The 25,624-nt window shown below is 45.1% G+C and overlaps 1 protein-coding gene across 1 annotated transcript; it reads right to left on the minus strand.

Moving 5' to 3' along the window:
* Positions 1-5,328: 5,328 nt before the first annotated feature.
* Positions 5,329-25,622, minus strand: COQ9 (coenzyme Q9). The gene is made up of 9 exons (XM_060185495.1): positions 25,482-25,622; positions 19,433-19,601; positions 14,077-14,212; positions 11,373-11,515; positions 11,020-11,104; positions 8,317-8,421; positions 6,644-6,799; positions 6,260-6,313; positions 5,329-5,980 (listed from the first exon to the last, which is right to left on the minus strand). Exons 1-9 carry the CDS (start codon positions 25,549-25,551, stop codon positions 5,945-5,947), a joined length of 954 nt encoding a protein of 317 aa, XP_060041478.1. The 5' UTR covers positions 25,552-25,622; the 3' UTR covers positions 5,329-5,944.
* Positions 25,623-25,624: the final 2 nt, after the last annotated feature.

Consider the following 25,624-nt stretch of genomic DNA (forward strand, 5'->3'; position numbering starts at 1 on the left):
CTTAACCCGCTGAGCTACAGCCCAGACTCCCTCAATTCTCTCTTTTCATGCCTCTTTGGCTTTGTCTTTTGCTATCTGATAAAGTCACCCCGGGGTAGGGGTTAATCAAATTAACACACTTTTTTTTTTTTTGCACTTAGAGAAAAACAAAAGTAGGCCAGGCAATGCCGCAACTGGTTGAGCGCACACATTACCCAGGTTCAAGTCCCTGGTCCCTACCTGCAAGGGGTAAAAGCTTCACTAGTGGTGAAGGAGTGTTGCAGGTGTGTCTCTGTCTCTATCCAATAATAAATAAATATATAAAAGAAAAGCAAAAGTATACTTTAGCAAAGTATAGTTGAATGTTTCATATTTACCCACCTGAGTCAGAGAGCTCACCGGGTATTGCTTTGCCATGCACAGTGCTCCAGGTTCCAGTCCTTGGCACCACCTGGGAATACCACAGCTCTGGCACAGGAGGAACCACTAATGCTGGAGTGTCATTAGTCAGCATGATAGTGGTGAAATCGTTTGCACCCAGGCTTTAGCACTCAATAAAAAAAAACAAAATAAAGCCATATACTCACTCCGAGTCAGAATCACGCTTCTGAAGACTGCAGGTTTTGAATGTTCTTTAACTTTAATGCAGTGTACAGTTGTGTTGTAGGGTCTCTTCATCTTCACACCCTCAGTGCCTGTCAGTGTGCACCTCAAAATGTGAATGAATGCTCAATGGGACCAGGTGGTGGCGCATCTGGTTGAGTGCACATTACAGTGCTCAAGGACCCGGGTTTGAGCCCCCGGTCCCCACCTGCAGGGGTAAAGCTTGCAAGTGGTGAAGCAGGGCTGCAGGTGTCTCTCTCTCTCTCTCTCTCTCTCTTTCGACCTCCCCCTCCCCTCTCAATTTCTGACTATCTCTATCCAATAAAGATAATAAAAAAATTTTTTAAAGGTGGCAACTGTTTGAAGAGACTCAAAAACAGAACTTTACGCAGGAGAGAAATCAGAGGACATAAAGGGTTTGTCTTAGCAAGTCTTATGGTTTCCTTAAGCAGGGCACTATGGAGTCTCTTGCTTCACAGCCTGTGACATGTCAGTAAATTAAGAATTAAGGTTGTCTGCTGAGTGAGGGATGCTATGGAGAATAGAGGAGAAAGTGGAATGAAATGTGAAATAGCTACTTTGGGGAACTTGACAGGGCATCAAGAGATAAAACGAATTTTGAGAGCTGCAGACAGGCCTGTGGAAGACTTGCAGAAAAGAGATTGCAAACACTAGCTTGCAGCTCTCTAATCAACACTCAGTGCACTTCTTCTAGCATTTGCCCTTCTTCCGTAGCCAGTTAACAGCGTCAGGTTGAGCCTGATGTAAAGTTTCGAGACCTCCTTTGAATCTGGAGAGGTGGCAGTCGTTGACTATGTGGGTCATAGTCTGTCTGTAGCCGCAGGGGCAGTTCGGGTCGTCTCTGGCTCCCCAGCGGTGGAACATAGCGGCGCACCGGCCATGGCCTGTTCGATAGCGATTGAGGAGGGCCCAATCATAACGTGCTAGGTCAAAGCCGGGTTGATGCTTGCAGGGGTCTATGATGAGGTGTTTGTTCTTTACCTCAGCTGACTGCCAACTCTGTTTTCAAGAGTCTGGAACAGAGAAGTTCAGTGTAGGCGTAGGGGACCAGATTGGGTAACGAGACGTCAAGCGTTGGACAGGTTGGGCGAAGATATCCGTGTATATTGGCAGGTCCGGTCGAGCGTAGACGCGGGAAATGAACTTAGATGATGCTGCATCCCGACGAATATCTGGCGGGGCGATGTTGCTAAGAACTGGCAGCCATGGAACCGGGGTGGGATGGATGGTTCCAGAAATGATCCTCATGGAGGAATATAATTTGGAATCGACCAAGTGGACATGGGGGCTACGGAACCGTCCTGGGGCACAGTATTCTGCAGTGGAATAGCATAATGCCAGAGATGATGATCGTAGTGTGGAAGCGCTCGCGCCCCATGAGGAGCTGGCCAGTCTTGCAATGATGTTATTCCTCACACCCACCTTTGCTGCAGTTTTTATGAGATGTTCGTGAAATGACAGAGTGCGATCGAGAGTAATGCCAAGATAGACTGGCTGGGCTTCATGCCGGATTCTTGTATCGCCAAGCTGCACATTAAGCTCACGTGAGGGCGAGGCATGGTGTAGATGGAAAACTCAGTGCACTTAAGATAGGAAACAGCAAGGCAGAAGATAGATGCTGTTAAATGAGTTGTAGCTGTCTAAAATGTTGAGGCCTAGTCAATCATATGGTGGAATTTGGAGTTAGTTCAAGAAGCTACTTTCTTACAGTAGGTTTAGTGAACAGGAAGTCACAGCTTGCTCTATCTGCTGGCAGAGAATACAAGGTGACAAATCAGAAAGCCCTCAACAGGAACTAAATTGACCAGTACCAAGGATCTTGAACTTCCTATCCTCTAGAACTAAGCCACACTTAGGGGCTGGGCAGTAATGCACCAGGTTAGGCGCACATAGTGTGAAGCACAGGGACCTACAGGTCTGCAGGCATCTATCTTTCTCTCCCTGTCTTCCCCTCCTCTCTGTTTCTCTCTATCTTATACAACAACAACAAGAACAATGGAAAAAAGATGGCCACCAGGAGCAGGGGATTCATAGTGCAGGCACAATTGTGCCCCAGTGAAAAGGAAAAACAAACAAACAAAAAACTCAGCCAGCCAATCTGTCATTTTGTTAAAGCAGTTTAGAATAAAAGTTAACCAAATTTGCAAAGGAAGCCAAGTTAGTGAAGATGCAGGAATAAAAAAATAAGCTAAAGAATTTATCATTGAAGTGGTTGGTAACAATTAAGTCAAGGGAGTTAATGATAAATAAGTTCATTATCTCCCCACACCTATGGACATCTAATCTTTGATAAGGGGGCCCAAAGTATTAAATGGAAGGAGGCTCTCTTCAATAAATGGTGCTGGGAAAACTGGGTTGAAACATGCAGAAGAATGAAACTGAACCACTTTATCTCACCAGAAACAAAAACCAACTCCAAATGGATTAAAGACCTGGATGTTAGACCAGAAACAATCAAATACTTAGAGGAAAACATTGGTAAAACACTTTCCCACCTAAACCTCAAGGACATCTTTGATGAAACAAACCCAATTACAAGGAAGACTAAAGCAGAAACAAACAAATGGGACTATATTTCATTAATCTGAGAGGGGAAAAAATTGATTGTATGTCTAACAAAGGGACTTTTCAAAGTTAACCCAATTACCAAATAATGTGATGATAACAGTAACTATCCATTGTCTTCTTCAACCCTAAGACAGCAGGAACCTCACAATTCCACTATAGAGCCTAAACTTCCCCCAGTCCTGGGACCCTAGGGTAGGGCCCACTTTCCCATATGCTTCTCCCAATTCTTATCAAATAATATTGCATCCACTGATTGCAACCCAGTCAACGCAACGAGTGCCACCCCAGCATGCTTCACTTCAGACTGTGTCCAGAGACTTCAGGTGTGGAAAGACAACCCCTCAGCTTCATCACTCGGGTGAGACCTTTCCTTTCATAGGATTCTCTAATTCCATCCCAGGTGGTTCACTTCCTAACAAAGTCCCAAAACCTAGATAAAGATCAGGTTCCAGGAGATAGAGCATATGTTCACAGGTATCCATAAACTAGGGCAAATATATACCTGAAAGCAGAAGTACACTAGAGTTTGCAGTGAGTAACCCCCAACACTTCATCTCCACTATTCCAACCTTTGGTTCCATAATTCAGCAATTTGTTCGGCTTTGTATGTTAACTCTCTTTTTCAGCTACCAGGTTCCAGATGCCATCAGGATGCCGGCCAGGCTTCCCTGGACTGAAGACCCCACCAATGTGTCCTGGAGCTCAGCTTCCCCAGAGACTCACCCTACTAGGGAGAGAGGCAGGCTGGGAGTATGGACCGACCAGTCAACGCCCATGTTCAGCGGGGAAGCAATTACAGAAGCCAGACCTTCTACGTTCTGCAACCCACAATGACCCTGGGTCCATGCTCCCAGAGGGATAAAGAATGGGAAAGCTATTGGGGAGGGGGTGGGATATGGAGATTGGGTGGCGGGCATTGTGTGGAGTTGTACCCCCCATCCTATGATTTTGTTAATGTCTCCTTTCTTAAATAAATGAAAAAATGTTCATTGTCACCCATTTTTATTTTTCTTTTAACTAGAGAAACTGCTCAGCTCTGGCTTATGGTGGTGTGGTGTTGGTATGCATGAGACCCCTTCTGTTTCATTTGGTTTAAATCCCCCCTGCTTAACACTATTCTATTTACATAACCACTGTTAACAAGTTCCACCTCCCTCCAGGGCATTTGTGGTTCAGTGATAGGATTCTCGCCTGCTCCACCCCCTCCTTGTCACACCCTGATCCCTTCTTTGTCACACTCTGATTTTCACCAGTCACTTTTCTCTCCACCCTCTCTATGTCACATCCTGTTTCCACCTTACTTGGCAAGTATATATAAAGACAGCATTGTGAGTAGTACTGTACTTTACCTTTAGTTTAGCTCAGCTCAGCTTAGATTGTGCTGCGTCCTGCATGAATAAAGAGATACTGCCTACAGCTCAACTATGAGTCCCTGGTAGTCTGTTACCTGCCCGTGAAGCCAGCCCGGCGAAACAACCTAGCCCGGCGAAAACAACCTAGCCCGTCGAAAACGACAGTGTGGGAGATTGAACCTGGGACCTCAGAATCTCAGACATGAAAGTCTGTTTGCATAACCATTATACTATCTCTCCCATCCACCCACATCTTTTATCTTAGGAAGATTCACTTGAAGCCTGTACAGTAAAGCATTGGACTCACATCCCATCTGCCAGAGATGCTCTGGTTCTTTTTGTATCTCTCTCTAATTAATAAATAAGGGTGGGAGTGATAGCATAATGGTTATATAGACACTCTCATGCCTGAGGTTCCCAGGTCTCAGATTCAATCCCCTGTACCATAAGCCAGAGCTGAGCCAGTGCTCTGGTAGAAAAAAAAAATACATTTAAAAGATTCACTTAATATGAAAAAGACACCACAGCACTGCTCTGATGCGGAGTGCTGAGGACTAACCTAGGTCTTCATGCACGCATGCACTCTCCCTGCTGAGTCACCCCCCTTCCTCCTGCACACACACCATTCACAGAAGACCCGGGCCCAGAAAGGCAAAGTTGCCGTAACTGCCCACTGACATTCCACAATACTAGAACCAGAACTCGGCTTTCCTGGTTGTTAGCCTCGAGTCTTTCCATAACACTGCTGTCTCCCTTTGGGGTTTTAGATACCTGCCATGATCTATGAGGAAATCACACACTAGGAAACTGATTAGAATATATTTATTACTTTCACAGATTCTAATTTACTAATCATCCTGGTATGCAAGCTGGTGTGATGCGATTCCAGGCCTGATACAGCTGAGTGCCACTGTCCAGCAGGCACCTGTCTCAAATAAAGTAGTTGACTTACAGGGTACCCAGGTACCATGTCTCTGAACATCAGAGGCTAGGGGCTCCACGAAGCCTATATGCACCTGCCTGTGCTGTGCTGAGCTTACGCTGCCACCTTGTGGTGGCTCTAGACCCTGAAGGTTCAGAGATGATCAAGGTGTCTGTGAGATCATGAGACATGCTCTGGGTTTCCATGGCTGAAGTAGATGCTTGGACAGGAGCCTCATTTTTTATATCACACAGCTGCAATGCAGAAAGACATCAGGAGGCCGGGCCTGGTGTCAGGAACTGAACAAGAGGCCCAACTGCAGGCTGGAACTCTATCAAGTGCCCTGTGGCGTCCAGGTGGCTGTGGTAGTGAGTCAGGATACTTTCGGTGCTTCCTCATTAACACCGTGTTCCGTGGATGGCACTGCACACTTTTCAAAGCCCTTTAAATATATCCAGAGGAGTTTCATTCTGGGCATTGAGATTATATCCCTTCCTGTTCACCGGCGCTGATTTAGACCTGTCAAATTCTTGAGCTGATAGAGGGAAGGAAATAGAGAGTGATACGGCTTTGCTGTGCCTCTGCGACATCGGGAGGAAAGATCAGGCTTTTCAAGGTGACAGACGTAACTATGATGCTCCTATGCACACACCAGACTTCTTGAAGTGAGTGGTGCTTTTTGATGCCAGTTAATAATAAAAGAAAGTGGGGGTATTTGTGACTGACAGACAGGCCCCAATTTCTAGTTTTAGAGGTGACTATCACAGGGACAGAATGGGATGGTGGAGGCAGGGACAAGCTGGGCGGTACTCACCGTCACTGCTGCACCCATGAGTCCTTGCACTAGTGCCTCTCCAGTGGATTTCACCTACAAAGAGTTAGAATCAGATTCTCTTAAGCCCTCACCACAAGTTCAAAGGTAGGACAAATTAGGATCCTATGAGCTCCAACAAGTGGAATCCAGACGACCCCATGTACCAGAGGAAAATCATTAACGGGTCAAACGGGTCAAGTGTGATGACCAAGTATGACTTTTACGGAAGGGCTGGTATGAGAAAGAACCAGACAGGTTCCATGGAAAAGCCCTCTGGGCTGTCAGTTAAAGCCATAGGGGAGCAGGAGAACAGAGAGGTGGCCAACTGTGACTGAAGAATAATGCAGCTCATAAGAAGGTTTCCCAAATGCTAACCCCAACTACCTGCTTGGCAGTGTGGCCCATGTTCATTGCATCATTAATCCGGTTCTCCAGGAAGCGCCAAGTGTCCTCAAAGTCTGGGGAGGAGTCCTGCATCATCACCAATTCCGTTGTGTTGTAGATGCCAGCCAGCACAGCTCGGCGGGTATACCAGTTAAACTGCCAAAAAACTCATCATTGCTGTGGGCTGGAGAAGTCTGGAGTAGTCCCTACCCAAACCTACAGGAACTCATAGGCTGCCTATTGATTGCTTCTTTCCTTCCCAAATATAGACGGCCTTTGGGACAGCACTGCTAGTGCCAAACTTGGTCTCAGAATTACCTGAGATTAAACATGCACATTCCTGAACCCAGCCCTTTAGACTTTAGAGTCTGTGGGTCTGAAATAGGTGCCAGGAACCTGGAAGTTTAATAAGTATCTTATGTGATTTGGTTACTCCAGTCTGTTTTGGAACTGCTAGGGAGAAGAATTAGAACATGTAGGTTGTGGGAGGCACTGTGATCAGTCTAGTATGAACCAACCTTAGTGTGTTCATCGGTGAAGTGAGGGCTGAGACAGGATCCCAGGCAGATTAGAACAACTGGGAAGAGCTGCATGTTCAGGTCCCTCAGCCACTTCTGACTGCCCTGCCACGCTATTCCTCAGAGTACTAGCTCAGCTCCTTTGTGTTTTATTCCTTTAATTTCCTTGCTTTCTAATTTCATTTTCCCACCAACTCTGTTGGTGGTATATTCCCACTTGGGGGAAGTTTATTAAAGCACTTTGTTAGAACTGTAGTGGAAATATCTTTGTCTCCCCGTCATGGATTCCACTAAGTAGCACCACATATTAATTTCTTTTATGAAAGTATATATATTAATTTCCTACCAGAAATATGATAGCATTAACAAGTCAGATTATTTCCTGGTGCCTGATTAAAGCTTACTGATTCTTAGCAAAGCAGGTCAAGATGGGCTGGATGTAAAGGAGGAAGTTTCTTTTTAGAGAAGGGGGGGGCCAGGTAGTGGTGCACCTGGTTGAGTGCACATGTTACAATGCATAAGGACCAAGGTTCGAACCCCCAGTTCTCACCTGCAGGGGGAAAGCTTTGTGAGTGGTGAAGCAGGGCTGCAGGTGTCTCTCTGTCTCTGTCCTCTATCTCCCCTCTCAATTTCTGACTGTTTCTATCCAACAAATAAAAATAATTTAAAAAAAAATGGGTGTCTCCACAGCACTCTTAAAATAATAAATAAATAAACAAAAGACATATACTGAGAAAAATCTGTCTCAGACTGTAAAGCTTAAGAGACTGAAGAGAAATGGCCTGTCTTATGTCACCTGGAAGGTGACATTACTGGGTTGGAGCTAGAATGTGGGGTCTTGCATGAAGAACACCCAGAATGAATTTCATGCCTGAAGCTCCAAAATCCCAGCCTCAATCTCCCGAAACTACTATAAAGCAGAGTTGAGCAGTGCTCTGGTAAAAACAACAAACAAACAACAACAACAAAACAAGGATATCCGGGTCCCACTGTGGCTTGAGGAACATGCCTCATACCTTCATCTCTCCAAGATGGGAATGACACTGAAGGTCACCCAGAGGCATTTGTGATTAAAGCAATGCCACAAAATGAAGAAATGATTACCCCAAACTGTTGCCCAGCCCAGTCTCCTTGGGGCTTGTGGAAAGTACTCACATCGGTAGACTGGTCCCCAGCGTAATGCCACATGTCATCTACCATGCTAGTGAGGAGGCTCAGGCTGGGTGGGATGTTGTGTGGGAGCAAGAGGATGCCGAGGGCCTGAGGAGAGAACAGAGGGTAGGTACAGCGTAAGGATCCTGGTTTGAGCCCCTGGCTCCCCACCTGCAGGGGAGTCACTTCACGGGCGGTGAAGCAGGTCTGCAGGTGTCTATCTTCTCTCCCCCCTTGTCGTCCCCTCCTCTCTCGATTTCTCTCTGTCCTGTCCAACAACAGCAGCAGCAGCAAAAACAACAATAACAGCAACAATGGCGAAAGATGGCCACCAGAAGCATTGAATTTGTAGTGCAGGCACTGAGCCCCAGCAGTAACCCTATAGGAAAAAAAAAAAAATCCATTGCCTCTGGCCTCTAGAAACTGGCCAGAGATCCTGGAGGGGTTAGAATTCTCTTACTGAAGCAGTCCAGAAGGAAACATGCACTAGCCATGGCCTAATACATGCAATCGCTCTGCTTATCTCAGAGAGGGTTGAGTCAAAGTCAGGTCTGAAAATCATGTGTGGCAAGCATAGGCAGGGAAAGGGACTTGGCTCTTGGCTGTACTCCATCTCACACAGCCTAGGCCCGGTGCACTGCCGGTGCCCAAATGCCCGTCAACTAACTGACTGAAATTGCATGTTCCTATAGTTTTCTAGTTTTCTATCTGGGCAGAAGTCACTAGATGATTTTCCCATTCATTTCTGATGTGCTTTGACTCTCTCTTTTTACATTTAAAAAAATTTTTTTTAATATTTATTTTCCCTTTTGTTGCCCTTGTTGTTTTATTGTTGTAGTTATTATTGTTGTTGTTGATGATGTCGTCATTGTCGGATAGGACAGAGAGAAATGGAGAGAGAAGGGGGAGAGAAAGATCGACACCTGCAGACCTGCTTCACCGCCTGTGAAGTGACTCCCCTGCAGGTGGGGAGCCGGGGGTTCAAACCGGGATTCTTCACCAGTCCTTGCACTTTGCACCACATGCGCTTAACCCGCTGCGCTACCGCCCGACTCTCTCTTTTTACATTTTTATTTTTTTTTTCTTTTTACATTTTTAAAAATAACTTATTGATTTAATTTGATAGGCTAGAGAGAAACTGAGAGGGTAGGAGGAGATAGGGAAAGAAGAAGCGAGCACCTGCAGGACTGTTTCACCACTCGTGAAGCTTCTCCCCTGCAGGTGGGAACTAGGGACTTAGACCCAGGGCTTTATGCATGGCAATATGTGCACTCAACCAGGTGTGCCTGGCCTACTTTTTTTTTTTTAATTGCCATCAGGATTATTGCTGGGACTTGGAGCCTGCATGCAGATCCACTTCTCCTGGTAGCCATTTTCCCCCCCTCTTCCTCTTGATAGAACACAGAGAAATTCAGAAGGGAAGGAAAGATAAAGAATGGAGAGAGTAAATGAATAAACTAAAAAGATATTTTTGATAGGTCCAGGTGGTGGTGCATCTGGGAGAGCAAATATGTTACAATCCGTAAAGACCCAGGTTCAAGCCCCTGGTCCCCACTTACAAGGGGAAGAGTTTTACAGGCGGTGAAACAGTGGTTCACGTGTCTCTCTCTATCCCCACGATTTCTGTCTATATCCTAGTAAATAAAAAAGAGGGGGAGAAAGAGATGCCTGCAGTGCTTCACTGCTCATGAAGCTTTCCCCTCTTAAATGGAGACCAGGGGCTTGAACCCAGGTCCTTGTGTATGGTAACATGTGTGTTCAACCAGGTGTCTGGCCACTGTCTGGCCCCTTTGACTCTACATTTTTAACTGAGAGAATGGACCACACTGGGACATGTTTTGGAACAGAGTTAAAGAAAGCTTCAGAAAAGGAGGGGAGGTTGTCCTGGAGATGGTGCAGTGGATAAAGCACTGGACTCTCAAGCACGAGATACCGAGTTCAATCCCTGGCAGCACATGTACCAGAGTGATGTCTGGTTATTTCTCTCTCTTCCCTACTCTTTTCATAAACAAATAAACAAATAAAATCTTTTAAAAAAGAAAAAGGAAGGGGTAGGAAAATACCCCAACTCTTTCTTAATTTAATTCTCCCCCCCCTTTTTTCATTGTCAGGACTTCATCACTCCAGCCTGGCTTTTCCATATAGTAAGCCAGAGACAGAAAGGCTGAGAAGGAAGGGGAAAGCCATCGCAGCACCAAAAATTTCTCCGATGTGATGGGAGGCCTGACTTGAACTTGGGTCATGTTCATGGCAAACACACTATCCAGAGGTGAGCTATTTTGTTGGGCCCTACTCCAATTCTCAAGCATCGTATTTACAATTTGAAAGGCAGCCCCAGTCCCCTTGAGATCTACTGGCCTTTTAATGATGACGGTCAGTAAGATCTGAATTTGCTCATCTCCCTCGTGGATTCCTACCTAATGATAGCGTGATGACAGACTGGGACCACTAGGAGCCCACCCAGGACGTGAGCTAACACCCATGTTATTCACGTTCCCAGGAGCTGACACTTGGCTAGCTTAGTTACTTTTTTTGGCAGCTCCAAGTCTGAAACTAAGCTTTACCACGGTGCACTGAGCATCCCTGGGTTTGTGGCGATTAATGGGTTAACTTCTGAGCTGTGTGCCAGGTCCTCTGAGTGAAAGATGCTGTGAATTATAAATAGTAATACATTGCTGCCCTGGGGCCTGGACATGGACTCAGTACCCGGGGCCAGTGCTCAATGTACGGGATCAGCATTCTCAGCCTGGTTTCCACTGCGTCCCTCAGGAACTGGTCTGTCTTCCTCTTCCTGGAAGAGGGAAAAGAAAACAGTCTGTCTCTGTGTCAAAGGCATGGGCTCTGTACTACACTGTTTACTCAGTCCCATCAGCAACAGATGCTGGCCTGAGTCTGACGTCGGAGAGAGGTGGCTGTGTTTCGGTCCCAATGAAGCAGCTGGGCTGCTCAGTGCTATTCTTCTTTGGCCCTGCATGGACTGGCCTCCTGGGCACAGACGATGGGGCCTGAATCCCTTGATCCTTAGCTACCACCCTGAGCAGAAACACCACAGGACTTACTCGGCCTGGCCTAGCTGTACCAGCTTCTGTTCCTCTTCCAGCACATGGTTGAGCTGGGCGTTGCACTGAGTCACAAAATGGAGTATCAGCTCACTGCCATCATTGCCAAACATGCTGGCTGCCGCACTGGAGAGTCCCAGAGACTAGAAACGGGTAGAGAGAAAACAAAAAAGTGGATACTTGATGCCCAATCACCACTAGTAGCAGCAACGTGATTTCCAGCAGGACGCTCTATTCTTCATTCTTGGTTCACGTGACTTGAGCCCCAGCCCCCCAGTCCTCCCAAACTCCAGCCAGTCCTTTGCACTGCAAAGCAGAAGGTCTAAGCTAGCAGAACTGGAATTCACAGCCAGTAGCTCAAGGATGAGGCTGTGCCAAATCCAGGCCTCAAGAGCATCTCTGCTAGGGCTGTGGCGAAAGATGATGATCCCCCCTGCTTGGGGGATCCCCTGCTGAGAGTGAAGCTCACCGAGCAGAAAGCAAGGTGCCAGGGAAATGCCTCCCAGCCGCACAGTCTAATAACTGCCAGAGCTACTCCCAGACTTCTATTAAATGAGCCAAAATCCTCTCTGTCTTGTTTGAGCCAACTAGAGTTGAACTCTGGCACTGGACTGATAGAGAATCCTAAGTAAAAGGAAAAAAAGGGGGGCTTGGGGAGCATGCTCACATCCCTCTGGTTCATTTAACCTAATTTTCTTGGAAACTAATGTCAGTTGTAAACAAAATAAAACTTCTCAATGAGTTGCTGAGGAGTTAGTAGAGTCATGAAGATTCCTTACTGTTCCTGACATATAGCAATTATTGAGCTTTGGTTGGAGGCAGAACTCGGACAGCAGCAGGGACAGAGGCAGAAAAGAAACATCTTACAGTGGTCTTACAGTGGTCTAGGAGGTGGCGCAGTGATAGGGCTTTGGACTCTCAAGCGTGAGGTCCTGAGTTCGATCCCTGGCAGCACATGTGCCAGAGTGATGTCTGGTTCTCTCTCTTCTCCTATCTTTCTCATAAAAAAATAAAATATTAAAAAAAAATCTTCTTACAGCTGCTACATCTAAAACACCTTGGAGTTTCCCTTTAATCCTTTCAGTCACCTGATTACCAACCTTATACTAGTTAAAAGTTCTTTGTAATAAATTATCTACTTGAAGGAGTTGGGTGTAGTGCAGCGGGTTAAGCACATGTGCTGCGAAACACAAGGACCAGCTTAAGGATCCACAAGGACCAGCTTAAGGATCCCGGTTTGGTTCGAGCCCCTGGCTCCCCACCTGTAGGGGAGTCGCTTCACAGGCGGTGAAGCAGGTCTGCAGGTGTCTATCTTTCTCTCCCCCCTCTGTCTTCCTCTCCTCTCTCCATTTCTCTCTGTCCTATCCAACAACGATGACATCAATAACAACAACAACTACCACAACAATAAAAAAAAACAAGGGCGGGAGTCGGGCTGTAGCGCAGCGGGTTAAGCGCAGGTGGCGCAAAGCACAAGGACCGGCATAAGGATCCCGGTTCGAACCCCGGCTCCCCACCTGCAGGGGAGTCACTTCACAGGCGGTGAAGCAGGTCTGCAGGTATCTATCTTTCTCTCCCCCCTCTGTCTTCCTCTCCTCTCTCCATTTCTCTCTGTCCTATCCAACAACGATGACATCAATAACAACAACAACTACCACAACAATAAAAAAAAACAAGGGCGGGAGTCGGGCTGTAGCGCAGCGGGTTAAGCGCAGGTGGCGCAAAGCACAAGGACCGGCATAAGGATCCCGGTTCGAACCCCGGCTCCCCACCTGCAGGGGAGTCACTTCACAGGCGGTGAAGCAGGTCTGCAGGTGTCTGTCTTTCTCTCCTCCTCTCTGTCTTCCCCTCCTCTCTCCATTTCTCTCTGTCCTATCCAACAACGACAACAACAATAATAACTACAACAATAAAACAACAAGGACAACAAAAGGGAATAAAAAAAATAAATATTAAAAAAAAAAACAAAAACAAAAAACAAGGGCAACAAAAGGCAAAATAAACAAATATAAAAAAATTAAGTAAATAAATAAATAAATAATCTACTTGAATAAATAGTATGACTTGTTTCTTCTGATACACTCCTTGAAAGAGCAACTGGACTTCTCAAATTCACCCTAAAAAATCTATCAGAGGGGGAGCCGGGTGGTGGTGCAGTGGGTTAAGCACACATGGCGCAAAGTGCAAGGACTGGTATAAGGATCCCAGTTCGAGCCCCCAGCTCCCCACCTGCAGGGGAGTTGCTTCACAGGTGGTGAAGCAGGTCTGCAGGTATCTTTCTCTCCCCCTCTGTCTTCCCCTCCTCTCTCCATTTCTCTCTGTCCTATCCAACAACAATGACAGCAATAACAACAACAATAAATAACAAGGGCAACAAAAGAAAAAAATAGTTAAAAAAATAGTTTTTAAAAAAATGCATCAGAGAGGCACTTACATTTGTTATATGAATATATCTGTTTCGATGTCAGGGATCAAATCCAAGGTCTTATACATGTGAAACATGTGTTCTAACAGTGAGCAACATCCTTAGCCCATGGCATATTCTTTCAATATAAATAAATAAATAAAGCCATTTTCACTCTTCTTGGGGGGGGGGGGAGTTCTCAGAAAATTCCCCAGCAGTGATGAGAAGCCTGAGGTCTGCTGCTCTAGTTAAGTGTGATTCCCTCCTGGCTGATGCTGTCCCACCCTCCCCTATACATACACGGGCTCCTTCTGCAATTGCTTCTGCTGTCCACCCGTGGGCAGGCACAAACTCCAGGGCTGCTGTCAGGATGCGGTGCTGCAGCTGCTCATCGCTCTCATGGTCCTCCTCCTCCTCACCACCCTGATCGGTATACCTGAGGTCAGGGGAAGAGACAGACATGGGGATGGGCCTGGCACACCTCATTCCAGGGCTTGCTACTTGTCAAGTAAACTTTTTTTTTTTAATACCAGAGCACTGTTCAGCTCTGGTTTATGGTGATATACGGGATTGAACCTTGGACTTCGGAACCTCAGGCATAACCATTCTCTTTGCATAACCATTATGCTATCTAGCCCTGCTCTGCTTTTTTAAAATTTTTTTTTTTTTTATTTACAATGAGTCTAGTAGTCTCCAGGTCAGACTTCTGGGGTCTTTTTTATTTTTCCTCCTCCAGGGTTATTGCTGGGCTCGGTGCCTGCACCATGAATCCACCGCTCCTGGAGGCCATTTTTTTCCCCCTTTTGTTGCCCTTGTTGTAGCTTCGTTGTGGTTATTATTATTGCCCTTGTTGACGCAATTCGTTTTTGGATAGGACAGAGAGAAATGGAGAGAGGAGGGGAAGACAGAGAAGGGGAGAGAAAGATAGACACCTGCAGACCTGCTTCACCGCCTGTGAAGCGACTCCCCTGCAGGTGGGGAGCCGGGGGCTCGAACCGGGATCCTTATGCCGGTCCCTGCACTTTGAGCCACATGTGCTTAACCCACTGCGCCACCGCCCGACCCCCTTCTGGGGTCTTTTTTATTTGATTAATTTATTTATTTAGCCTCCAGGGTTATTGCTGGGGCTCAGTGCCTGCACTATGAATCCACTGCTCCTGGAGGCCATTTTTTCACCCTTTTATTGCCCTTGTTGTTGTAGCCTTGCTGTGGTTATCATTGTTGTTGTTGATGTTGTTTGTTGTTGGATAGGACAGAGAGAAATGGAGAGAGGAGGGGAAGACAGAGACGGGGAGAGAAAGACAGACACCTGCAGATCTGCTTCACCGTCTGTGAAGTGACTCCTCTGCAGGTAGGGAGCTGGGATCCTCATGCCGGTCCTTGCACTTTGTGCCACATGTGCTTAACCTGCTGTGCTACCACCCAAGCCCTGGTCTTTTTTAATTTTTAATATAATTTGCTTATTTATTTATTATTGAATAGAGAAAGAGAAATTGAAAGGGGAAGGGGAGAGGGAGAGAGATAGAGATAGAGAGACATTTGCAGCCCTGCTTCACCACTTGTAAAGCTTTCCCCCTGCAGGTGGGGAGCAGGGACTTGAACCCAGGTCCTTACACACAATGTTTAACCAGGTGCATTACTGCCTGGCTCCTAATCTACCTTTGTAAATCTAAGTTTGGGGAATTCTAAATTGAACATTTCAGTTGTGAGCTTTTAGTTCAAAAGATAGTATTTTACTGTGGTCCGGGAGGTGGCGCAGTGGCTAAGGAACTAGACTCAAACATAAGGTCCTGAGTTCAATCCCCGGCAGCACATGTACCAGAGTGATGTCTGGCTCTTTCTCTCTCTTCTCCTATCTTTATCATTAATAAAATAAATAAAATCTTTTTAAAAAAAAGATATTATTTTACTTTTTTGTTTTTTTATTTTTACTGCTCAGCTCTGGCTTTTGGTGGTGTGGGAGAATTGAACCTGGGACTTCAGAGCCTTGGGCTTCAGAGTCTCTGCATAACCATTTTGCTATGTACCCCCACCCAAGTAAAAGGCTTTTAACTAGAAGCTGAAGGCTCAGTGCCTACCATGGGTACATGGTGGCAGGACATTAATTTTTGTGTATTGGTGTTTTGATGCCAATGGAATAAAAATCCTTTTTTTTTTTTTTGCCTCCAGGGTTATTGCTGGGGGTCAGTGCCAGCACTATGAATCCACTGCTCCTGGTGGCCTTCTTTTTTTCCATTTTACTGGATAGGACAGAGAAATTAAGAGGGAAGAGGGAGATAGATAGATAGATACATAGACAGATAGATAGATAGATAGATAGATAGACACCTGTAGACCTGCTTCTTCACTATTTGCAGGTGGTGAGAAGGGGCTCAAACACAGGTCCTTGTGCACAGTGGTGCACCACCACCAGCCCCCTGGAATAAATTTTTTTTTAAAGATTTTATTTATTTATTAATGAGAAAGACAGGAGAGAGAGAAAGAACCAGACATCACTCTGGTACATGTGATTGAACTCAGGACCTCATGCTTGAGAGTCTAATGCGTTAGCCACTGCGCCACCTCCCGGACCACCCTGGAATAAAAATTTTACCATCCTTCCCCTCTCATATAGTTGTGAGAATGTCCTATGAGGGAAAGGCAAATGATTCTGCAGTCCCATGACTTGCCAGTCTATAGTTCTCAGCACACTGCTGCTCTGTTCTCATGCCAGTTTGTAACTCCAAAATTTGTTGGATTTAAAAGTATTTTAGTCATTGGGGCTGGGTGGTGGTGCACCTGATTGAGCGCACATATTATGATGCACAAGGACCCGGGTTCCAGCCCCCGGTTCCCACCTGCAGGGGGAAAGCTCTGCGAGTGGTGAAGCAGGGCTGCAGGTGTCTCTCTGTCTCTCTCCTTCTCTATCACTCCCTTCCCTCTTGATTTCTGGCTGTCTCTATCCAATAAATAAAGATTTTAAAAAATTTTAAAAGAAAGTAAAAAAAAACTTTAGGTCACAAGACCACAAAAATGGTCTGGACAACTTTAATTTCAGAATTAGAAAAACTTCTCAGTGACAGAAGAAGGAAAAATATCTGGGATGCGGAGACAGCATAATGGTTATACTAAAGACTTTCACATCTGATACTCTCAGGTCACAAGTTCAATCCCCAGAACCATAAGCCAAGCAATGCTGGGGTGACTTTCTCTCTCTCTCTCTCACCCCCCCTTAATCACCCCCCACCTCTGTGTTTATTAAAGTTTTTTTTTTAAGGAAAAAAATTAATGTAACTGCATACTATTATTACCCTGTTGAGGGTAATGTGACCCTACACATGTAACAAAATTTTAAAATGTATAACCTTTGACTCAGTGCTCTCTGCTGAATCATACGCTTTATCACATTTTTCCTATCAGTGAAAGAAACTAAACATTCACCAACAAAAGGTAGGTGAAATAAATTCTGTTACTGCTGCTTAGTGAAATAGCACGTAGTAATTAAAATAATATAGGCTGTGAAGAGATATTACAAATGTACTGTTGTGGTCCGGGAGGTGGCACGCTGGATCAGGGTATTGGACTCTCAAGCGTAAGGTCTCAAGTTCAATCCCCGGCAACACACATACCAGAGTGATGTCTGGTTCTTTTTCTCCTCCTATCTTCTCATGAATAAATAAATAAATTCTTTACAAAAAAAAAAAAGTAGAGTGAAAAAACAACTAAACAACTTTTGGCCCCCGCCTGCAGAGGAGAAGCTTCATGAGTGGTGTAGCAGGTCTGAAGGTGTCTCTCTGTCTTTTTCCCTCTTCCCTCTCAGTTTCTATCTCTATACAAAAAAAAAAAAAAAAAAGATAATAAAGCAAATTCTGGAACATGTATAGTGTGCAATACAATTAATTGCTTATTATATACATAGATTTATATATGAAATATACTTGCAGAATATCTAAAAAATTATCCACCAAAAATTTTCTCAGGTTATATCTAGGCTTGTGGTAATTTTTGTGAACTTCTTTGTACTGTCTAGTTATTATTATTTATCACTGCTGGGACTTTACTACTCTGGGTGAGTTTTTTTTCTTTAAATCTTTATTTATTTATTGGATAGAGACAGACAGAAATTGAGAGGGAAGGGTGTGATACAGAAGGGAGAGGGACAGACATCTGCAACACTGCTTTACCACTCTCAAAGCTTTCCCCTTGCAGGTGGGGACTAGGGGCTCAAACCTGAGTGCTTGCGCATTACAACATGTGTTCTCAACCAGGCGCGCCACCACCAGGCCCCCATAAATGACTTTCTAGAGAACACTCTCCTCTGGGAATTTCTGCTGGCTCCAGGAAGTGCCAAACCCAATGCCTATCCAGTAGGCAAACCATAGGACGTTACTGCAGGCTCTAGGTGATCCTCTGGGTGATTTCTTACTCAAGTTCAGTGAGGACCAAGCTCAAACCTGTATTGTGTGCACGACAAAGCAAGTGCACTGTCCAGGTGAGCTATTGTTTTAGAATGTGCAGTTTTTTTAAAAAAAGCAATAGGTTATTCTCAAAGACAAGACAATCTTGAAAAATGATAAAAGGTGAGAAAGAGGATAGAGAAGAGGAAGAACAAATATATTCAAGCATGCAATATGGTCAGAAGGAGATGGGAGGAGGGAGAGTGGTGGCTCACAGGTAGATCACAGGCAGAGTGCACAGGAGGCTTAAGGCCCTGGTCCACACCTGCAGGTTTCATGATTGATGGAGCAGTGGTGCAGGTGTCTCTCTCTCTCTCTCTGCCTCTTTATCTCTGTTTCTCACTCTTTTTTTATTATTTTTTGTATTTTATTAATTTTTTTTTTAAACCAGAGCATTGCTCAGTTCTGGCTGATGGTGGTACAGGTGATTGAACTTGGGACTTTGGAACCTCAGGTATGAGAGTCTCTTTGCATAACCATTATGCTATCTAACCCTGCCCCTCTCTCTCTCTTTTTTTTTTAAAGTTCTTCTTATTATTATTATCTTTATTTAATTAATTTATTTTTGCCTCCATGGTTATCGTCGGGGCTCATTGAATCCACTGCTCCTGAAGAAGATTTTTCCCATTTTTGTTGCCCTTGTCATTTTGTTGTCATTGTTGGATAGGACAGAGAGAAACTGTGAGTGGAGGGGGAGACAGAGAGGTGGAGAGAAAGATAGACATCTGCAGACCTGCTTCACCACCTGTGAATCGATCTCCCCCCAACAGGTGGGGAGCTGGGGGCTTGAGCCGGGATCTTACACTGGTCCTTGTGCTTTGCACCATGTGCGCTTAACCCGCTGCGCCACTGCCTGGCCCCATTATCTTTATATATTGGATAGAGACAGCCAAAAATCAATTGGGAAGGGGAAATAGAGACAGAAAGAGACACAGACGCCTGCAGTCCTGTTTCACCATTCACAAAGCTTTTCCCCTGCAGGTGGGGACCAGGGGCTAGAATTCGGGTCCCTGCACACTATAACCTGTGCACTCAACAAGGTGCACCCTTGTGCACTCAACCAGGTGCACCACCCCGCCTGGCCCCTTGTTTCTCACTATCACAAAGAAAGACAAAAGAGGGGGGTGGGGGCACTGGGAATGGTTGAGTTCATACAAGCACCAAGCCTCAGTAGTGGCAAACAAACAAAATAACAGAAGGATTGGGTTTCTGGTGCCTACCTGGGAGGTGAACGAGAAGACTCTGGATTAGGTTCTTCTGCTCCTCGAGCCTCAGAATCTTGCTGAGAAAAAGTGGGGGGAGACTGTTGCTTCTGTCCATCTGAAGACCCCAGCCGCATTGCAGAAGCATGGAAGGCACGGGGCACCAGGGCTGGTCGGCAGCGGGAAACTAAGACAGAAACTGAGTTGGTCAGTAAGGGACACTTACCAGAGAAAACCCTTTGAGATTCAGAGTGGCATGAGAAATAGGAAAGAGGAAAAAAAGAAAAAGAAAAAAAGGGCAGAGTCTTTGTCACACATCCAAGTGGCAGGTACCAGACAAGTTTGGGGTGGACTGGCAAATACAGTGGTAAAAGGATGAGCCAGTTTCTAGACATGCTTCTACCATTTGTTAGTGGTGTAGGTGGTGAACCATTTTACCTTACTATTCATGATCCCAATCCCCTCCCTCTGCTCAGATTTGCCTTTTAAAAATTTTTTTAAAGATACTTTAATTTTTTATTATCTTTATTTATTTATTGGATAGACAGACAGAAATCAAGAGGGAAGTGGGTGGTGGTAGAGAAGGGAGAGACAAGAGAGACACCTGCAGCCCTGCTTCAGCACTTGCAAAGCTTTCCCTCCGCAGGTAGGGATGCCTTTTTATTTTTAATCACTTTAATTGAGGGAAATCATAGTTTACAAGACAACTGCTTTTTTTTTTTTGCCTCCAGGGTTATCACTGGGGCTCAAGGAATCCACTGTTCTATTTTTTCCATTTTGTTGCTCTTGTTGTTATTGCTGCTGTTGTTGTTACACAGGACAGAGAGAAATCGAGAGAGGAGGGGAAGACAGAGAGGGGGAGAGAAAGATAGACACCTGCAGACCTGCTTCACTGCTTGTGAAGCAAAAGGCCAGGGGCTCAAACGGGGATCCTAACGCTAGTCCTTATGTTCCGTGCCATGTGCGCTTAACCTGCTATGCTACCGCTCAGCCCCCAACAACTGTTTCTTATCTCCCGGTGATAGGTGTCTCTTATCTCCTGGTGATAGGGGTCAACACACCATATCCATCCCAACTGACATCTTCCTTCATCACAGCACGCCTGGTAGCCAACTCCCTTCTCTCCTGTGTATTGAGAGTTTCTAGTCTAACATTCAAGTTTTTGATCCATGTGAAACTGAATTTTGTGTACACCAAGGTGTTCATTTTTCTGAATGTCTCAACATAATTTTCTCAGTACTATTAACTCTTTCTCCATTTAATGTTCTGGGCCTTCTTGTCATTAATCACCGGCGGGATGAGTTCTGGATATTTAATACTATTCCATTGATCTGTGTGTCTGTTTTTGTTATATATGGTTTTTATTATCAAAGCTACATGGTATAGTCTGAAGTCAGGAAATATCCCTCCACTCTTGTTTTTTGACTCTCAGGACTGTTTTGGAACTTTGCTTATTATTATTATTTTTTTTCCTTTTCTGCTAGTTCCAGATGAATTTCTGTAGCATTTTCTCTATTCTCTTAAAACAATCTGTTTTGTTGTTGCTACTGGGGCTTTACTACTCTGAGATTAGGTAGAAACAACACACACTGAAGCTTCCTCCAGTGCAGGAGGGGTCAGACTAACTTGGGCCATACACAAGGCAAAGCTGAGGCACTATCCAGGCGAGCTATTTTTGCCAGTTCCCCTTAAAGAAATTCACTGGAACTCTGATAGGGGGATTTACTTCCTGTTTGAGAGAGATCAGAGCACAAGCACACTTGGCTGTGACACATGCAGTGCTGGGGGAATCAAACTGGGGCCCCATGCATGCAAATCCTGCACTCTACCAACTAAGCCACCTCTTGGGCCACTAAGCATGTCTACAAGTATGCAAATTAAGGGCACATTTCCTCAGTGGGAATGTTGTGAAGCACAAACAAAAAGTCAAAGTGGGAGCCAAGAAAGCCACTCAGCAGTAGGATGCATGAGGCCCTGGGTTTGAATATTGACACTGCATGAAAACAGACCATGATAGAAACAGCAAAGAAGTGATTTGACCTTGCTTTTATTCAAAAATAAAGAGTGAAAGTGCCTTGACAATCTTACAGATTTTGCATCCTATGGCAACAGCCCTATTTAGTTTACATGCTGCTGAAGTGAGCACTCCTCTCCTGTTTACATGCCGTCTCTGAACAGGCCAGCTGTCCCTATGTGAGTTCTCATCTGTAAAACTGGCAGCGTTTCTTTCTTTTTTTTTTTTTTTAATTTTTATTTATTTATTTATTTATTTATTTTCCCTTTTGGTGCAGGCGCTGCCATGCGAGCTGCTTGACACGGTACCAGCTTCGCAGGAAGTTCAGCACGGCTGGACTCTCCAGGCCAGACTGAAACCATCTCGCCTTTTGCCATGATAAAGCTCTGTGTGGTCTTAATAATATTTACCTATGGCCAGGCTCAGAGCCTGACCAAATGACAAAAATAATGACAAAACCTGCACTGCACTCTGTAAGATTGATCATAATGGAACAAGCAATAGCAGTAATGCAGAATTTTTCAAAGGCCCCAATAGGAAAAAAAGTTTTCCCTTTTATCTACACCACTTCCTTTAGTATTCCCCCTAAAATACAGAAAAAGATTGGTGGTTCCCGCAGTGGAGCAGCCACCTTACATAGCATAAATAATTAAAAGAAAGTTATGGTACCTGCCTAGATACAATGAGCCTTTTAATCTACCATCCACCACTATGCTCCCACCTCCTTATGCAGGAATAGTACACAGGAACCTAGGTCACATAGTGAGTATACATATAAGATGGATTCTAGCTAGAGAGTTTAACTTGGAACAGAACAAAACAAAACTCCTTGATCAAACAATGGAACAGATTTTGTGAAAAATGGGCTGCCCAATTTGTTTAAGGCCCCTAGAAACATAACAAGCTTGAACTTTATCTATAAACCATTGTCTTCTGATGCATAGGGCCAAGAGAATGGCATAAAAGGTAAAAATATTAATATTAATCAATAGGACATTTGCCTAGCACACAGGTACAGGAATAACAAAAAACATAGAAACTGTGATGTGATCTCTAGGGTGGAAAGTGCCCCTGGAATGTAAATGTTCCACAAAGCAGGAGGTGTTCCCTACCTGTGCTGTTCTTACTTGGTGATTTTTGTTTCAATAATCAATACCTTGTTGATTTTTGTTTGAATGACCTAAGCCTTATGAGACTAAAATAAAGTTCTGCTTAAGTAAGACAGAGATGTCTGCTTGAGCTTGATTCAGCAGCAACTCACTTATCTCTCATTCTTCATTCTTCGCCGATGCCCCTCCTCCTTCAGGCTGACCCTAATAACCTGCTGGGGCTGGCCCCCTGGTACCCTTTTGTTGCTTTTTTTTTTTTTTATTGTTGTAGTTATTATTGTCGCTATTGATGTCATCGTTGTCAAATAGGACAAAGAGAAATGGAGAGAGGAGGGGAAGACAAAGAGGGGGAGAGAAAGACAGACACCTGCAGACCTGCTTCACAGCCTGTAAACCGACCCTCCTGCAGGTGGGAAGCTGGGGGCTTGAACCGGGATCCTTATGCCAGTCCTTGCGCTTTGCGCCACATGCGTTTAACCCGCTGGGCTACTGCCCACTTGGCTTTTTTTTTTTTTTTTTTTTTTTTTACCAGAGCTGCTCAGCTCTGGCTTATGGTGGTGTGGGGACGGAACCTGGGACTTTGGAGCCTCAGGCACAAGAGTCTGTTTTGCATAACCATCATACTATCTACCCCCACCCTGGCAGCATTTCTTTTACTTGAGGAAAGACCTTTTGAAAAGGATCATTCTACTTTCCAATATTCATTTATTTCAGCTAGGGCTTCACTGGGGTCTCATGGCTGCAGAATTCCACTGCTACAAGAGACAGAAGAGACAATCCAGCACTGCTCTATTAGTTGAAGCTTCTTATGTGTATTATGCTCCCACATGGTGGCCAAGGGCACAAGCCCAGGTCTGGATACATGGTAAAGTATGTGCTCTACTAGGTGAACTTCTTTCTGGGCACCTCTCCTAACATTAAAAAAAAAAAAAAAAAGTTTTGGGAGCCGGGTGAAGCATACATGGCTCAAAACACAAAGACCGAGAGGGGCGCAGTGATAAAGCTTTGGACTCTCAAGCAAGAGGTCCCGAGTTCGATCCCCGGCAGCACATGTGCCAGAGTGATGTCTGGTTCTTTTTCTCTCCTCCTGTCTTTCTCATAAATAAATAAAATCTTAAAAAAAAAAAAAAAACAAAGACCAGCCTAAGGATCCCGGCTCCCCACCTGCGGGGGGGGGGGGGAATCACTTCACAAGCAGTGAAGCAGGTCTGCAGGTGTCTACTTTCTCTCCCTCTCTCTGTCTTCCCCTCCTCTCTTGATTTCTTTCTGTCCTATCCAACAACAAAGACAGCAATAATAACAATAAACAAGAGCAACGAAAGGAGAAAAAATAGCTTCCAGGAGCAGTGGATTCATAGTGCAGGTACAAAGCCCCAGAGATAACCCTGGAGGCCAAAAAAAAAAAAAAAATTATTGTTTATGATAGAGGGAGAGCCAAGAGTACTTGTTAGCTAGAATTAAGTAGTTATTTACTGTTCTGTTGTTGAGGTAACATTTATACATGATGAAATGCACAAATCATAATGTGCCAATCCTAAATTTTGAGAGATGTATAACTTGTAAAATATCAATCCCTATCTAGATAAGGAAATGTTATCACCCTAGAAAGCTTCCTCACAGTCCTTACTAGTCATTACTTACCCACACTCTTGATTTTTTCACTCTAGTTTTTCCTGACCTAGAATTTCATTAAGGATCACACAGTATATCTTTTTTAGTGGGTGTAAATCAGTAGAATCATCACTCACTTTTTTTTTTTTTAACATATAGCTGGGTAGTATTTGTTAAAAGACGAGACACTAGCCTGTTGCCCATCTAAACTGTTTCAATGGGATGCATTGGATCGACCTTCTCGTGGTGCATCCCGTGAGTACCCATTCATTGGGGAAACTGACGATCCTTCCTAGCCGACTGAATTCACATGGATCCCAGTCACTTTCAAAGCCAGCAACAAGCAGCTCCTGACAGCTTTCAACCTGACCTGTTGACTGGCTACGGAAGGGCAAACGCTAGAAGAAGAAGACTGTTTCAATGTTGAGTTCTATGTCTAAGCTTACTATGGATATAGCTGTACAAATCCTTTTGTGTATGAATGTTTTAATTTATGGATTAGCTGGGTCACAGGCATTACTTTCACCAAACATGCAGTTTCAAAATCTGTAAAAGCCCTCATTTGAAAAAATACCTAAACGACTTTAAAAGAAACACTCCATGTAAAAAATACCAATTTTACATAATTCGTAGAGGAAAAAAATCAAATATTTACAAAACTTTGAAAAGGATAGGGGGAGTGTCAAAGCAGCATCAAAGAACCACCGTGGTTCTGAAGATTGTAGGTGACATTCAGGTTTTATTTCACTGCTTTTATACATTTGCCATCAACGTGTGAGTGCATAATTCTATTTATGGAATGTGACTTTGGTTTCCTATTTATGGTAACCATGCAGTTTTCTCTTCAACAAACGTTTCCCTGTTTTAAGAACTCACGTGTATGAAGAAAAACACTACTTAGTAAGGAAAGTGGCAGGCAGGAGGCTATGGCAGAATGACAGAAGTGGTGGGGAAGTGGCAAGACCACAGGAACTCGGAGGAGCTCTTGGTGCTCCTGACCCCGAGACCTGTCAGCCGGGTGGAGATGGGTCCTAGTCCGCCAGCTTTGCAAAGACGAGCCGTGTGACCCAGGGCAGCCCGGGGATCCGGAACCTCCCTTCGTTGGGAGCGACTGTCCGGGCCCGGGGCTCGAGCCCCCACGGCGTAAGGCTGCTGGCAGAAGCCAAGCGGACAGCTGCTTCCAGCCCAGGACGCCGGCGGCTCCGCGCGGTGCCCTTCAGCTCACCTTGCTCGTGTGCAGCCACCAATGTCCCTTCCGCTCCACACCCAGCCCGGGACAAACCTGCGCCCCCTCCCCGCGCCTCCCAACTCCCCCGCTCGGCCGCCCTCTCACCGGGCAGGCACCGCAGCTGCAAGAGCCTCCAACCCGCCCGGGCAAGCGCGCCGGACACCACTGCCGCCATCTTGGGAGCGGGCACGCCGCTCTGTTAGCGGCGACGTGATAGGCGGCATCCGGTGCGCAGCCTAACACTTCCG

The sequence above is a fragment of the Erinaceus europaeus genome, chromosome 2 (assembly GCF_950295315.1).
Source record: "Erinaceus europaeus chromosome 2, mEriEur2.1, whole genome shotgun sequence".
Lineage (NCBI taxonomy): Eukaryota > Metazoa > Chordata > Mammalia > Eulipotyphla > Erinaceidae > Erinaceus > Erinaceus europaeus.